This window comes from Akebia trifoliata, chromosome 16 (genome assembly GCF_017979445.1).
Source record: "Akebia trifoliata isolate Shusen 1 chromosome 16, ASM1797944v1, whole genome shotgun sequence".
NCBI classification, from domain to species: Eukaryota; Viridiplantae; Streptophyta; class Magnoliopsida; order Ranunculales; family Lardizabalaceae; genus Akebia; species Akebia trifoliata.
In genome coordinates this window covers 22,496,964-22,512,767 of record NC_141390.1, presented here as the reverse complement: position 1 = coordinate 22,512,767, position 15,804 = coordinate 22,496,964, and the positions used below count along the sequence as shown (strand labels likewise).

Here is a 15,804-nt window from a genome sequence, read left to right as displayed (position 1 = left end):
TCGTTTTAGTCAATTGAAAAAATTAACTAATATTCAATTATTTATTAATATATTTTGATATTTACATAATTATAATTTTTTGTTATATAACGTAGGGATGATCGAGTCCGAGATCTTATTTTTGTATAAATAATGTAGATATTTTCAAATCATTAAAATATAATTATTTCATATCAAGAAACACAAAACCCTATTGGTACTGAATGGAAGGTGGCGACTTAACTAAGTCGATAGAGTAGGTATACATTCAAGTGCATGGCTTCAAAACTCATCCGAGGCTGAGATGTATCGCCCGAGTTGTATCAATATTAGGCATGGACGAGACAGATGGACAAATCAACTTTTCGGACAAGATTTAAGACCCCACATTCATTTTTCAAATTGTTGAATCTGACATGGACGAGACAAGACGCAAAACCGAGTTTTAATACCATGGTCAAGTGTGTCGTTCCTAACCAAGTTCAGGTGGCACACCATTTTATGCTAAGTGACATTTTTCGAGACCATTGGTCGTATGGATATGCAGTCCATCTCTTGGTGAATTTACACACAAAATATCAGTTTGATTGGTGATGTGCATCCATTGATTATAGTATTGTCCTAAGAATGATTTCTAATCGTCATCGTTTTTGAGTTCTTTTTCAAGAGATTAGATTGGATGTGACTTTTGATACTTAGGATCACCAAAGAATTGATCGCATATTCATACAGTCGGTGGGTCCCACCAAAATTTCATGTGGCATAAAATGGGGTGCCACCTGACCTTAGTTAGGAACAAGACACCTTATTAAATCCCTACTCAATTTGATAAGGCTTGTTGAGCGTTGATACCACCACCTAGGGTCAAAACTAGTTGAACTAGTCTTCACCTTTGTCAACCACAAAACCTTGTGTCCGTTGTAAAATCCAAAAAAATAAAAATAAAAATAATAAAAATAAAAAATTGGTCTGTCTATTGATTGAAACATTATTTTGCCAAACAAACAAACAAAAAATTGTTAGCCATCTTCGATAAAATATTGGAAAAATAATCTCAAATGTTGATTGAGCCAAGTGTGATAAAGTATTTAGATTAACTTTTGATAATGCCTACATGTTGCTTATTTTCGCATAATTATCATAAACATTATCATGTTAATAGTCCAAACATTTTTTATTGTAAGTTCATTATGTGATAATTCTCGTAATTGTAGGATAATCTCAATCATAGAGCTTAATATTGGAGACTATGAGCACGATGAAGCCTAATTTGAGAGTGCAGGTGATTATTTGAAAAAATCTTGAGGTTTATCTATGGATTTTAGGATTTTATGAGAGAAATAATGGTTCATAACTTAAAACTTCTTTAAATGGGCTTATAGAGGCCCTTTAGTACTTTGCCACCATCTAATTGGAGATTGGTCATAGTGCTAGAGGGGACACCTAAGCATACTTAAAGACCTCTTTTAAGCGTTGAACCCATTCTTCTTCAAAAGTTACAAAGAACCCTAGATCTTTCTCAAGTACATCACTTTTATCAATACAAAGAGAATGCATCTACACCATTGATCTTGAGCTATCACATGACAAGATCTAATCACCTTGGCACATTCAAATGAAGTCAAAAGTAGTAAGACATGGAGTCAATCGTTGCCTTATGCATGCATGCACAACTTAACCACCCTCATCCTCTCTCTCTTTTTTGGATTCCACACCCATTTTTATTGATTATCCAATCCCTATGTCATGCTTACATTTACCAAAAACCAATGTCTCCCTTATTAACTTTTCTCTATCATCTTTTTCAACTCCTCTCACCTACTTGCACCAAATGGTAAGATTTTTTATTACTACTTGGAGATCATATTCTTCTATATCATCATTGTTCTTTAGCTATCCATTAGCCACATCACCATCCATCTCATCACTCTACTTTCATTACTTAAACCTTTGATCCTTTACCATTTTCCACCTTTTGACTTGGTCTCAATTCATTTGGAGGTCGGAGCTTGGGATATTTCTCTTCTTCTATTTTATTTTATTTTGTATTTATTTTCTATATCTTGCCTTGACTTTATCATGTTAGGCTAAGATCCTTGCTAGGGTTAGAGAGGATGCTCATTCCCTCTCTCATTTTGTCACTTAGACAGCACATCCATGTAATGTATTTTGAGGATTATTATTGAAATTTATCTTTCACCACTTTTGTGTCTTATATTGTATCTTTTATGGTGTATGTCATATATACTCCATTGTTGAACCATTTTTAGGATCAATGAAGTAAAGAGATATTATTAATTTTTTGTGGGTTTTCTTATGTTGTTTGATTTCTCATGTCAAGCATGGGTAATGGACACTTGTATCACGCACACATGTAGTGCTTAAAGTGTAAAAATACCTTAGTGGGGATAAACCTTATATTTATTAAAGTTATTTAAGAATTTTTATTGTTATATCCTAAGTGGGAGAACAACTTATTAGTTGTATTTCCTTTCATTAGATTGCACTTACCAAGAAACAAATGAGAATGGATATATAGGCTACTCTTGATGCATTAGTCATTTTCTTCTTGATCTTACATGAATCTTGTCCACCATTAGTGGTATAAATAATATTGCACACTAGTTAGTCACTTGCAACTATTTTTTATTTTTTCTATTTCGTGAATCACACACATCAATTCTTTCTCTTCTTCTTTATCTTTCATTTGTAGTAGTCTTAATTTTATCCACCACCCCAATCCTTGTGTTCAACCTAGGAACTCCCTAGTTTTAAAACTTGGCTACAACAATCCCTAGTTGCATTCTACTTTGTTACTTTACACTTAGATGTCTAGGGATCTTTAGTTGTATATACGTATAAGGAATATATTTTTGTATTTCCTTGATCATTTTTTAGTGTACACATTAAGGACGTGACAACTTTCTCACCCAATTGCTTTTGAGTTTAAGATGAATCCCCCAAATCATCCGTCTTGGACAAGTTTATAAACCATGTCATTGACATTATTGTGGATGTATAAACTAGACATTATAAATTATAGAAAATTTTAGTAATAGCATTCCAAAATTGATGGTTTTAGGTTTACTTTATGAGAATTGCAAGACTATGTTTACCCTCATTGAAAGTCAACATCCCTATTGGTTGATAAATTCAGGATTAATTTTTTATTTTTTTTCCAAACCTTGATTTAGTAAATTTTTAAGTTTTTGAAGGGTTTTTTGAATAAAATCAAAATTTCACGATTGATTCATTAACAAAAAGGGACAACCTAATCTTAAATTTTGCAAGGGTAATCTCAACACAACTAATTTTGTAAGGGTATGACCCAAACTCCCTTGTTTATATCCATTCAATTTTATTAGTTTTTTCAACGTTAATACAAATGGACATAAAAAATGAAAAATAAAATCTCAAATAATATTTTTTTACAAGTGTCCGCTAGCTTAGTTGGTAAAGTCATTGGGTGATGATACCGAAGATCTAGGTTCAAATCCCACCAACACCACTGAGTAGGGCTAGAACCTTGGCGGGCTAACATGAACACAACTCAATCGATGGGCGGGTCTAGGACAAGTTATTTTAAAGATGAATTGAACCTAAGTTTGAATAACACAACCTGGCCTCAAATTCAGGTTGAGAGTTCGAGCAACCCAATTCAACTTGAATCCAATGCTATATACTAACACATAAATATTTTTATATTAGTATATATTTTATATTTTATATTTATTGTATTTTATTATATTTTATTATTATAGCTTGTGGACAACTAGATATGATTAATATGAGCTTTGATTTAGTATTGTTTGTCTAAACCAACGAGCATTGGACGCAATGGCCAAGGCATCCCTCCAAAAAGGGATAGATCTTGAGTTCAAACGTCCTCGTTAGCCACCCACAGAGATTTATTCCTACTTACTTGGTATGTGACCTTTGTGGGGTATTACATGTACCCATGGGACTTGGGTGAGATACAATACTCTAAAAGGTTAGTTGCCTCACTCCTACTAGTCAGGCCTATGAGTCCAAAACTTTGTCATAAAAAAATATGTATGATTTTTCTAAATATTCTCTTAATGATAGATTCGAAGGTTGTATGTGATTTACTTTATTGGTGGTATTGCTTTCAACATTATCTTCTATTTTTTAAAATATAAAATTTATTTACTAATCAAAATGAAATTAGGGTTTTCACCGAGCTCACCAAAAATTACCTAAATCAAGCTAACCCCAGGCTAACCCAAGTTCAACCCAATTTTAGAAAGATCAATCTCAGGTTGTACTTGGTTAGTGAGCTCGGACCCAATGGTTGGGTTGAGTTGTGCTTGGGTTGAGCCTGGGTTTACCCTCCAACCCACCTAAGTTGGAGCCCAAGCTCAGAGTTACTGAACTCATTAAAAACAAGCTTACTGATAAAAGAATGGCAATAGAAATTTTCAATCAACTTGATATATAGTATGTGGGTCCAACAAAGATAGAGTCAAAATAATCATGCTTACAAGTTATTGAACTCATTAAAAACAGGCCTACTGATTGAAAAAGGGATCAATTGGTTGCACACCACACATTACCAATTGCATTCCATCACTTAAAAATTCCCTTTCACACTCCATTTGGATGATTACACTCCAAAAATATTAAAAAATGTTGGAATCCTTTTTTTCTTTAAAAGAAATTTGTTCTTCCTCAATAATGCCCATAAAAATTATTGTTAGTTCAATACCATGTTTGCAAAGTTACATTCCCTTGAAATACACAGGTTCATATTAATTTCTAAACAAATATTAGAAAATAAATACCTTGATTAAGTTTAAACCAAAGAGAACACGAGCAAAATCAATCATAAAGTAGAGTATGAGCATAGAATACAAAACTACAAGTTAAAATTAAGGTTAAACCCAAAAAAGTTAGGTATTGGAGTGCAAGTAGTAGGTTAAAATAGAGGTTATAAAAAACTAAAAAATAAAGAATTTTTTAAGATTAGTGTGCAATCAGCAATTAGTGGTGTGCAACTAGTCGGTCCCTTAAAAAAATGGATAGAATTTTCCAATCAGCCTGATTTTTAGTATGTGGGTCCACCAAAGATAGAGTCAAAATATTCAGGACTAGTAGACGCAAAGTTTCTGCCACGTAATAAAAAGCATGGTATCATTTAATATAAATCAACTCCCAGAGTATGGGATATTCACTTGTAAGAGGAATAATGCCCTGTTGGTTCGTTGGCCCTTCTTCCTATTAAAAGGCCAGGGAAGGTCATATTCCTTTCTCCCGCCTTTTTTCTCACGAATTATTAAAATATCTCATATCCATTTTTTCAATTTATCGCGATATTTCTTCTAGGAAATTACTAAGGTGGTCCCAGAACCACCGTAGTTTTCATGTGTACGCCACGTTTCGAAGTCCACTTAGCCATAGCCCCTTCACAGAGCCACTGATGCCAACAAAACCTAGTACATAGTTTTGAACCGGTCGAGTTGACTCAGAACTCATATAAGTCAACTTGACTCAATTGGATTTCTTGGTGACTCAAACCCCAAAACTTGATCTGATCAACTTGAAAAATTGGTCAAGGCAATTTAATAAGGCACCAAGTCGAGCCGAAACTTGACCAAATTATTCGATTGCATAATACTTATGTGGAAATAGAAATAATTTTCTTTTTGTTTTAATATGTTAACAATTATTTTTAAATATTTTATGTGACTCATCTAAATCAAGTCGAGTTAGAGTCAAGCTCTCGAGTTTTAAAACTATATAAGTATGTGGCCTGCCCACATGTTTTTTTACCAAAAAGAAATAAAAAGGTAAAATATTTGAGGGTGACTTCTGTTACTAATCATTTTTTTAAAATGATTATATTTAGGAAAATGTATTTAAAGAACCCTCGCAAAAGCGCATCTTTCTAAATAATCTCTAAATTTTTTTTTTCTAAATGGTCCCTGGACCTCAACTCCCATATTTCTCACGATTGAATGTCCTAACCGTTCGAACTTATTATTTTCATCCAAAAATTAGATTTTTGACATCTTAATTTCGAAGATTTTATTCTATCAGAAATAATTTAAGAAAGAAGAATAAGTTATTTTCAAATATTTTGAAGATGTATGTAAAAAATTATGATTTTTTCACTATTTTTCTTAGTTTTTAGATGAAAATCGATCAATAATAGTTCTTTTGGATTTAAATCATATAAACAAGCTATTATCTCAAGTTTTTAATCAATCTTTCTATGAATTTTTTATCAAAAAAACTCGAAAATTGAAAATAGATGGATTTTACCAGTGTCCAGTTTGGCAATAAGTAAAAAATGGTGAATTCAACAGTAAAATTTTTGAACTCAAGACTAAATAAAAAAGTGTTGAGTTCAATAATAAAATTTGTGAACTTGACAATACAAGGGATCATTTAAAAATATTTTTTTTACTAGAAGTCTTGTTAAGTTATCGTGCAAAACTTAGGAACTATTTAAAAATAATCTTTCTACAAGAATCTTTTAAGTAATTTTTTCTTGTATTTATATAATTAGTTGTGCCATAAATTAATATAATTTAATTAATTCTTGAAGATGTTATCATCATCTTCTCTTCTCTCTCATTTATGATAAAATGGCCACTAGTGCGCCTCTTTTTATGGGGACAAGTTGGATACGATGATATTCCACTTCACAATAAAAACAAGAATATAAAATTATTTAATTTTTATAAGTAATCTAATTCATACATCCCTAAAAAATAGTTGCTCATACTTTACATAATCAATCCTCCACTTTCCCAAGTTCAATGAACCTCTTTGAATTGACTGCCACGTGGCCTCTCATCAGGGGTGGATTTAGAGTGGGGTTTGTGGGGCAAGTGCCCCCACAAGAATTTTCAAAGTGAATTATTGCGACGGATAAAAAAATGGACCACTATTGCCCCCATAAATTTACTTTTTCCAATTTTCATTGCCTCACAACTATTTTTTTTTTTTTTTAAACTCTTGGTTGGTCCCATAAAAAAAATTCTACTCTTGATTGCCCCCTCATGGGTAAAATCCTGACTCCGCCCCTACTTGTCATGTGGGCCGTTCACCCTTTTACAAAATCATTTGTATTCTTACTATAATCATTTGTGGGTCCGAGATCAAACAACTGATATGGCTTAGAATTTTTCGATGGAGCTGCATGAATGGTTAGATAAATAACAGGTGTCGAGTAGCTTAATTGATAAAGTCTATAGATGATAATACAATAGACTTGGGTTCAATTCCTGCCATAACTGAGTTACTAATCTCATTAAAACTGGGTTATCTATTAAAAAAATGGTTTTATGTATAATACGTGGCTTGATTCTCATGAAAAACAGTTTTTCAAGGAATTCATTTTTCTAGAGAATCCTTTGAAATATTTATTCCTTAAAATCCTATCTTATTTTCTAATTCAATCGTGCTGGGGTGACATTGGGATTTACTACGATTCTCACATTTATGATGCAGAGTGCACACATAACCATAGATTTGTTTCCTCGAAATACGAGTAAAAGGCATCTACGATTATGTGTACACCTCCATAATGTGAGAATCACAGTAAATTCAAAGTCATCCTAGTATTAGTGTTTTTGATATTTTAATGTTGAAAAAAATAAAATTTTGAAGACATATTAGGCAATGAAATCCTTTATCCTTCAATTCCAATTATCAAATCGAATGAGATCCTATGATCTAGTATCTTGTAAGATTGGATCTCAAAAAGGAATTGAATCAAAGATTTTTGGGATGAGTTGGACTTAACATATGTGTGTTAATAAAAATAAAAAAAAGAGTCGTGATAATATGACTCGTCAGGTGGCATACTCGATCAACTCCCTGGCATGGACAAATTCGAGAACTGTAAATCTGTACATCCTGGGATACACAATTGCTCTTCCCCCAAAAAAGATTGTATACCAAGTGAGCCATGTATCCAGAGACATCCAAATCTACGGTTTCCAAACTTATCCACGCCAGGGAGTCGATTGAGTATGTCATCTGGTGAATTATATTATCAAGATAAAAAAAAAAAATCATGAAATTAATTTGACATTTAAATTTTTTACTTATAATAATTAATTATATCAATAAAATTAATTAATTTTATAATATAAAAATAGGTCATGTTTGTCTCAGATTTTATACTTTATTTTTTATAGAATAAAATACTTGTTTATTTAAAATACACGAAGAAAGAGAGTAGTTATTTTTAATATTACAATAATTTTATAAGAGCTGAGGTACCAAAAATACATTTAAAGGAACGTTTAAGAATTTTATAAGAATTTAGTTTACATTTCTAAATACAAAATATAATTTATCAACAAATAGTTAAACAAATCGAACCGATTTGGTCAGGGTTGACTCATCAGAATGGGACTGAACCGGCCGGTTCAAATCGGTCTTCTAACTGCCTTTCTCCGAATAACAAACAAAACCAGACAAACTGATCTCTAAACCCTGAAAATGGCAACAGTCTCATTTCTCAACCCTAACTTCCTACCTCTCCCAAGCAAGAAAACAAGCAAAAATACCAAACCTAGAACATGCCACGTCAGCCCTAGAATGTCCCTCCAAGAACAACAGAAACCCTCAACCTCAGATCTCCTCACCACCATTACCAAATTCCTATGGGGCAAATCCCTCCCACCTCAACTCCTCATCTCCACCGTCCGTACGACCTGGAACACCACGTGGCACCTCATGATGAAACAACTAGCTCCCTCTGATCCATCCGGCTCATACACTCGACCAATCAGCAAATTTCGCGCCAATTTCAAATCACTCCCCTCTTCCCGCCAAAAACCAGGGAACTTCCACCTATATGTAGCACTCCCTTGCCCATGGGCTCACCGAACTTTAATTGTAAGAGCTGTAAAGGGTCTCGAAGAAGTCATCCCTACATCGATTGCTTCGCCAGGCCTTGATGGTTCTTGGGAATTTAGTGGAGTCCACAATTACAATGGGAGTGCTTTGTTACCAAGTTCTGATCTTGAAAATGGGTGCAAGACTCTGAAAGAAGTTTACAAGCTTCATCGAGGGGGTTACGATGGAAGATCGACGGTTCCAATGCTTTGGGATGTCGAGAGAAAGGAAGTTTTTTGTAATGAGAGTTACGATATAATCGAATTGCTCAATTCAGGTTTCAATGAGTCGGAAACTAATTCGGGTTTGGACCTTTCGCCATCGTCGTTGAAGGAACAGATTGATGAATGGAATCGGATAATTTATCCTAATGTGAACAATGGGGTTTACAGGTAATGGATGACCCATTCTTCAAATTTTCTAATTTTTGGAAGAAATGTGATTAGGAATTTAATTGTATGTAAGGTGTTTGATGATATTTCTGTGTGGTAGATGTGGATTTGCACAGAGTCAAGAAGCTTACGATATTGCGGTAAATGGGTTGTTTAGTACATTGGACATGATAGATGATCATTTGGCTAAGTCTCGATATTTATGCGGAGATGCTCTGACTCTCGCTGATATTTGCTTATTTACTACTTTGATTCGCTTCGACCTTGTGTATAATGTTCTCTTCAAATGTACTAAGAAGAAACTCATGGAATACACGAATCTTCATGGTTATATGCGCGACATTTATCAGGTACTTAATTCTTTTGTTCCCTCCTTGATTTGTGTTTTTTCTGTGTGATTTGTTAATTCTTATGTATTTTAGTTGTTCAACTATGAAATAATAGAATACTTGGAGTTTGTTGAGGACTTGAGGCACATTATGCGGTAAATACTATAGAAGTTTAGACAGAAATGGAGAAAATGTTCACACACTTTTCTATTAGAATTGGACGTATAAATACAGATTTGAGAAACTTAAATTACTCCTAAACTTATGCTGACATATAACAACATATATGAAAATATAGGAAAGTAAGAGCTGTACAGATTTCCTAAATGAGCATATAACAGCATATATGAAAATATAGGAAAGTAAGAGCTGTACAGATTTCCTAAATTAGCTAATAGTGTGAGCTGTGCATATTTCCTAAACTAGTTGATCAAAGAAAATTAAGGCGTCTGATTGTGATGCTGATTTTCTGCATGAATGATAGCTGTCCTTATAAATACGATAGAATTTCTTTGTGGAACATGGAGCTTTGAATCTCCAAAAAAAGAAAAGAAAAGCACAGATGAAGATGACAATCAAAAAGTGAAGTTTTAAGATGTATTTTATAACAAGAGTTATTATTTATTTTCTTTTTAACAAAGCTTATCCACAAAAACATATAACCTTGTTTCATAATTCAATGAGGTGTGCATTGTTAGTTTTTAATTTCTGAGTTATTTGGCTTAAGATGGAATCGTTCGTAAGAAGGTGTTTGAAGAATGAACTAATGGTTATTTGATTTTGAAAATTTAGAGAGCACGAATCTATCGTTATTGAACTTGAAGTATGTTTCTTAATCTTTAAACGTGTCAGCAAGTAATTGCCATTTTTTATGTGTAATTTCCAATTTCTATGATAAGTTCTGGTTGTAATTGAATATCAGCTTCCTCGTCATGTTAAATTTAATGTAAAAGAAATAAATGTAAAGATCTAAGATCCATTACGTAATTTAAATTCAAAAATTGAATGACTCAATTCCTTGAAAACACGACTTTTCCACCACTATTGCAATAAAGAGAATGTGGTTATATTTTGTTCAAATAGAACAGATGGTCCATCCTCACCGAAATTGGTTGAAGCCAAATTTCTCTTCAAATTGGTAGAGAAGCCTAAGGCTGTTTTTCAGCTTACAAATTGTTTTGCAACTATGGTTGAACCAAAAAAATTGGACTGGATTTTTTTATGTTATCTTTTCCATTTTTCTTTCTTGTGAACCCTTCCTTGGTCAAAAGAATAAAAAATGAAAATTTCCAAATTTCTTGGATCCAACCATTGTTCTACATTTCATGTTTAAGGTACAAATCTTATTATTATCTTTTAATGATTGAAGTAACACTGATTTACTAACTGCACAGATACCGAAAGTTGCAGCAACTTGTAATTTTGAAGCAATAATGGATGGTTACTACAAGATTCTCTTCCCACTAAATCCAGGCGGCATTCGACCCACCATGCCTTCAGGGTGTGAACATGAGTTCCTCTCTGAAACCCACAATAGAGAATCACTGTCACCAGTCGGTAAACAAATGCAAGTTCCCATTTCATAAACTTGGTTTCCCATTCCAAGTTCAATTTCAGATACCCGAGCGACGTTGTTCTCCTTTGTTGTATATTAGTTCACATTATTTTTCATGTTATATGTTTTTGTATATTAATCTGTAATATTGCCATTGTGTATTCTCTTTTCGTTTCTCAGCTTTCTATTTACATTTGTGAATATTAATGAGAGAATTCCCACCCAAGAGGTTATGATTTGTTTCAGCACCATCAGTTTCCAATAGATGTTCAAGAAATGAGGTGTAATCTAATGTAAATGACCCAACAAGAGTAGGGCCCCCCCATGACAGTGACCTGACGCGCTTGGGCTCAGCTCTACGGCCCCTCTCATACACGTGTCGGTTGAATAGAACCCAAGATATCCTCTTTAACTTGGGTGGCAATACATGGCAAGATTTTAACTTTCGATAATGAGATGAAGTGAGGTATTACAGACATGAATTTCTGCAGCATGTGTAAAAAGAATGGCGAATTGGCAAATCATGTCCTTCATTCTGGGGTGGTTTTGACTGTGGTTTTACTTCTTTGGTTTGTTTGAAGTGATGAGAGTTGGGCTCAGTTAGGTATTGGCTTCCTAGCATTCAAAAGACGATGGTGGGTTTATTTGCACACACAGAAATGTAAATTTGCACCCACTCAAGTGACTTCTATGAAAAAATTCAAATGACTATGTAAACCCTTGCCTTTTTGCTAGTTGTACACACCATCACCAAAGGAACAAAACACCTAAAGCCCACTTCTTCTTCGTCTTACTCCATTCATCCTCCTCCACCTCTTCTTATTATTATCATTCATCTCCTTTTGAGTTCTGTGAGAGGTTGAATCAATGGAGATTAAATTTTAGTTTTTTTTTTTTTTTTTTCAAGTTATCTTATTTCTTTAAAATTCCTTTTACTTTTTTGCATTTAATCATCAAGGAAGATGGGAAAATCATAATTAAAATCTCAAAATGACGATTTTAAATTGAAGAACTTAGAGATTTTTTGACAGATTTTATTTGGTAAGTTCAAATCAAACTACTGAATCTTATAGAACAAATTTGATTGGTACCTATTGAACAAAACTTTCTTATGTAAATGACTTCGACTCGATTGAAAGTGTTAGGATAAAAAAAAAAAAAGTAAGATCAAAATTTAAAATCCTCATTTAAACCTTTTTAGATGTAGAGAAGAAGACGGAGGATAAATGAGAGAGAGACAGAGGAAGAAGAAGAGACATGGAAGAAGATGAAGAGAAGATGAATTATTCAGTACCTTTAGGTGGGTGAAATAAGCAACTTAGGTTAAAATACATTTATTAGGTGTGCAAATCGCTATTTTAAAGTTAAAAGTGGGTACATTTTGCCATTTTGGTGTGTGCAAATAGACCTACCCAAAGAAGATTGTGGAGCCTTGTTCCTTTTGCTACACGATGAGGCCAATGGAAAGAAAGAAATGCGAGGGTATTTGAGGCAAGGGAGAGTTTGGTATCAGATATCATCTTGAACTCTATGGTTTCATTTTCTTTTGGAGTTCGATATTCTCGGAAACTAGTAGGATTTTCTTTGAGGATTTTGTAAGAAGATGAGATTGGCTTTGCAATAAAGTGGGAAGGTATTAATCTTTTCGTCTTGTTGTCTTTTGGTTCTTGGGGTGCTCATCTCGACCATTCCATCTTTAATAAAAAATTTGCACTAATCAAAAAAATAAAAGAAGAATTCTGTACATGACATGTGAGTCATTTTAAAGTAAAATGTGGTTTCAGACAGTTATAGCACCTATTATAACAGAGACGTTGCAACTTGCAATAACTTTTTGTAAAGTTCATACATGTTTCCTTCGTTATCATTGTCATCGAACCGATTCCAAGTCAGCTAAAACAAATTTTCTGCTAATCAGGTACTCGGATTAAATACACGTTGATTCTTTTCAACTGCTGCCAAATCCATGGACGGAGGTAGGAGACAAACCTGGCAAAGTAAAACATCATAGGACGGAGAGTAACCCACTAGTGCAAAACCAGAAGGGATCTTGAATGTAAGACCCATCGTCTAATATGCATTACGATGTTAGCTGTCTCAGTTGTAATGGCTTCTACTCCTTATGGCATGGTTCCTAAGAAAGTGTCTGTCAAGTAATTAGCCATCACCTGCATTGGACAACCTAAGGGCCGCGGATGTAGGTCAAGGGCAGGATGAGCATAAGGAACTCAACCCATGGCCCCACTTTTGAGGCTCACATTCAAGACAGGTCTCACAAATGTGAACATAATCATATCAAGGAATGTCATTCAACATAATAATCATCACTCAAAAGACTGATCACTAAACGACCAATGGTAGGCACTACAGTTCAACGATGAAAATAAATATGTCCGAAAAAGTTGAATTATTCCATATTGAGCTACTCTGCTACTAAATTGTCATTAAGGCTCTGTGACAACATCAAACCATATATAAAAAAATGAAATCCCTCTACTTCCACAAAACCATGTATAATATATCCCTAAAATTTCCTTTGCAGCTTTAAATATAAACCTGATTACCCCCGGTGTACCAAAAACAAAACAAAAAAAGCAACAATGTTAGCAGGTGCAAAAGAAATGCAGTAAAAAAGAAAGCATCGTAATTCTACATTGAGTTTCTGGTGATCAGGCACTTTTGAAAACCCATTAGAACAGAATTTAGAGGCCATTGATTGTGGAGTGCAGCTTACTACATTTTGATAAATCATTGTCATTTCTTTAGACTCAAAAACCAAAAAAAAAAAAGGATATCTCAGTATTTTGACCTGTCATTGTAATATGAGGTTCTTCATAAACACAAATCAATCAGAGGAATATATGTAGAAGGTGAACCACTCAATTGCTTGTTTTGAAAAATAGGTTCAAAAGGCTAAGGTTTCTGGTGTCTAATAGGCAAGTCCAGTTTCTGAAACAGAATATACTAACTGTGTGAGCGCTTCATGTCTCGACAGAACTTGCTTCCACAGTGACATCGAAATGCCTTCACAGAGTGATTATAGTCATTAAAATCGATCCCATAGTCCTGCAATCAATTGCATATACATGAGAATTTATGTTTTAACAATCATTAAATGGAGATAAGATCACAAACAAATCATTTTAAATGGGGATTAAGTTTCATGAGAGCTAGCATAATAGATTGTTTGAAGGCAAAAGATTGTCTCGAACACTGGAAGACATTGCTAGAGAACCAGTAGCCTTACCGATTCATCAAGTTTTCATTATATGTCCAACCATCCTCCCAAAATAACCATTCAATGAATCCTTCCCCAACCCCCCAACATCTTACCATTACAGATACACCAAAAGGACAACAAAAAAAAAAAACTAAAAGCTTCTCACCAAATCAAATTCTCCTTCTTCAAGCATAAATACAAACATAATTATTATTTCAACCTGGATTTCTTTCGAGTTTTTTCATTTCTCATCTCTCGCAGAAGCACGTAAAGATTTCTTATCTTCCGTCTCACTGCCACTGGCCCTCCCCGATCAAATCCTCCTCTAATCAAATCATATATAGAAATAGAATTGTAATTACTTCAATCTGGTTTTCTTTCATGTCTTATTTCCCATCCCTCACAAACACAAACACAGATTTTTAGATCTTAACTGGCCCTTTCCAACCTTCCCCCCTCACCAACAATGGAAACTCTCAACACCACCGTCACAGCTTCTTTGGCTGTAAACTGCCACAGCCACTTTGGAAACCGTCAGCTGCTCTTCTCACTACTATCTCTCCATCCTTCACAATCACAATTCCTAAAGAGGTAAAGAGGTCCCTTTTTCAATCAAGCTCTAGAGGCTCCGAACCCATTCTCCATTACTGAAAAATATGTATGCTCGTTTGCTGACTGACGTAGTATGGATATGGATTCAAACCTATGGCCCCCCACCTTAGGCACCCTATGAGCCTCCAGCCTTGAGAATCCAATGTGAGTTGTTGTCAAAGCCTCGCTGCTTCTCTCCCCCATGCCGCCCATTAAGGTACCTTCGACCCTTCTTTCTAAATGGGGGTGTTGCTAAAGCTTTCTCTTTAAGGCTTTTCACTCCGATTATCGTTATTCAAGCGGTATCACAGAGAATCTTTCCTTTCGTCCTTCTGGCAAGGGTTTGAAGAGGGGCTCGGTAGCTAGGAAAGTCAAGTCAGGGAGGAAGGCGCTGTACTATTGGGCAAGTAGCGGTTGTAGTCTCGGCTTTCTTGTAGCTTTGGGGATTGGGACATGCCCTTTCGGCTTCAAGCTCAAGTGCAAGCGGAGTCAACTTGTTCAGCCCAACACTGGGAGGGGCTAAGTCCACTCGTTATTAGCTCCCTTAAATCTCTCCACTCGCAGGGGTTTGGTCTCCAGCATCTATTCCATATCCTCCCCCGGCAGAGGAGATAGAGGCTGAAGCTCCCTCCATTTTCTCAGCCAAACAGCCTGGGATCAATACTAACGTGGAGTTGTCATTTGTTATCACATCTTAAATATGATCTTGATCAACTTGTGAACACAATGTCCATAACTTCCACCAACATTCCAAAATATTCGTATACTTATTATTATTTTTTGCTTTTGTTCATTATGGTGGAAAAAAAACAAAGGAGAAGATCAGCCTAAATGGGTAGCTAGCCTGTTTCCTACTCACAAAAC

At 34.5% G+C, this 15,804-nt stretch overlaps 1 protein-coding gene across 1 annotated transcript; it reads left to right on the top strand.

Annotated features, from left to right (window-relative positions):
* The first annotated feature begins 8,433 nt into the window (after window positions 1-8,433).
* On the top strand, window positions 8,434-11,377 carry LOC147382893 (Glutathione S-transferase family protein). The gene is made up of 3 exons (XM_086429225.1): window positions 8,434-9,245; window positions 9,346-9,595; window positions 10,969-11,377. The coding sequence occupies exons 1-3, from the start codon at window positions 8,455-8,457 to the stop codon at window positions 11,158-11,160; spliced, it is 1,233 nt and encodes a 410-aa protein (XP_086285351.1). The 5' UTR covers window positions 8,434-8,454; the 3' UTR covers window positions 11,161-11,377.
* The last annotated feature ends 4,427 nt before the right edge of the window (window positions 11,378-15,804 follow it).

Excerpts from the sequence above, each read along its gene's own strand:
- LOC147382893 (XM_086429225.1), top strand. The coding sequence starts at position 8,455 with ATGGCAACAGTCTCATTTCTCAACCCTAACTTCCTACCTCTCCCAAGC. Across the intron at positions 9,246-9,345 it reads GTGAACAATGGGGTTTACAG|ATGTGGATTTGCACAGAGTC; the intron begins GTAATGGATGAC and ends TCTGTGTGGTAG. Across the intron at positions 9,596-10,968 it reads ATATGCGCGACATTTATCAG|ATACCGAAAGTTGCAGCAAC; the intron begins GTACTTAATTCT and ends CTAACTGCACAG.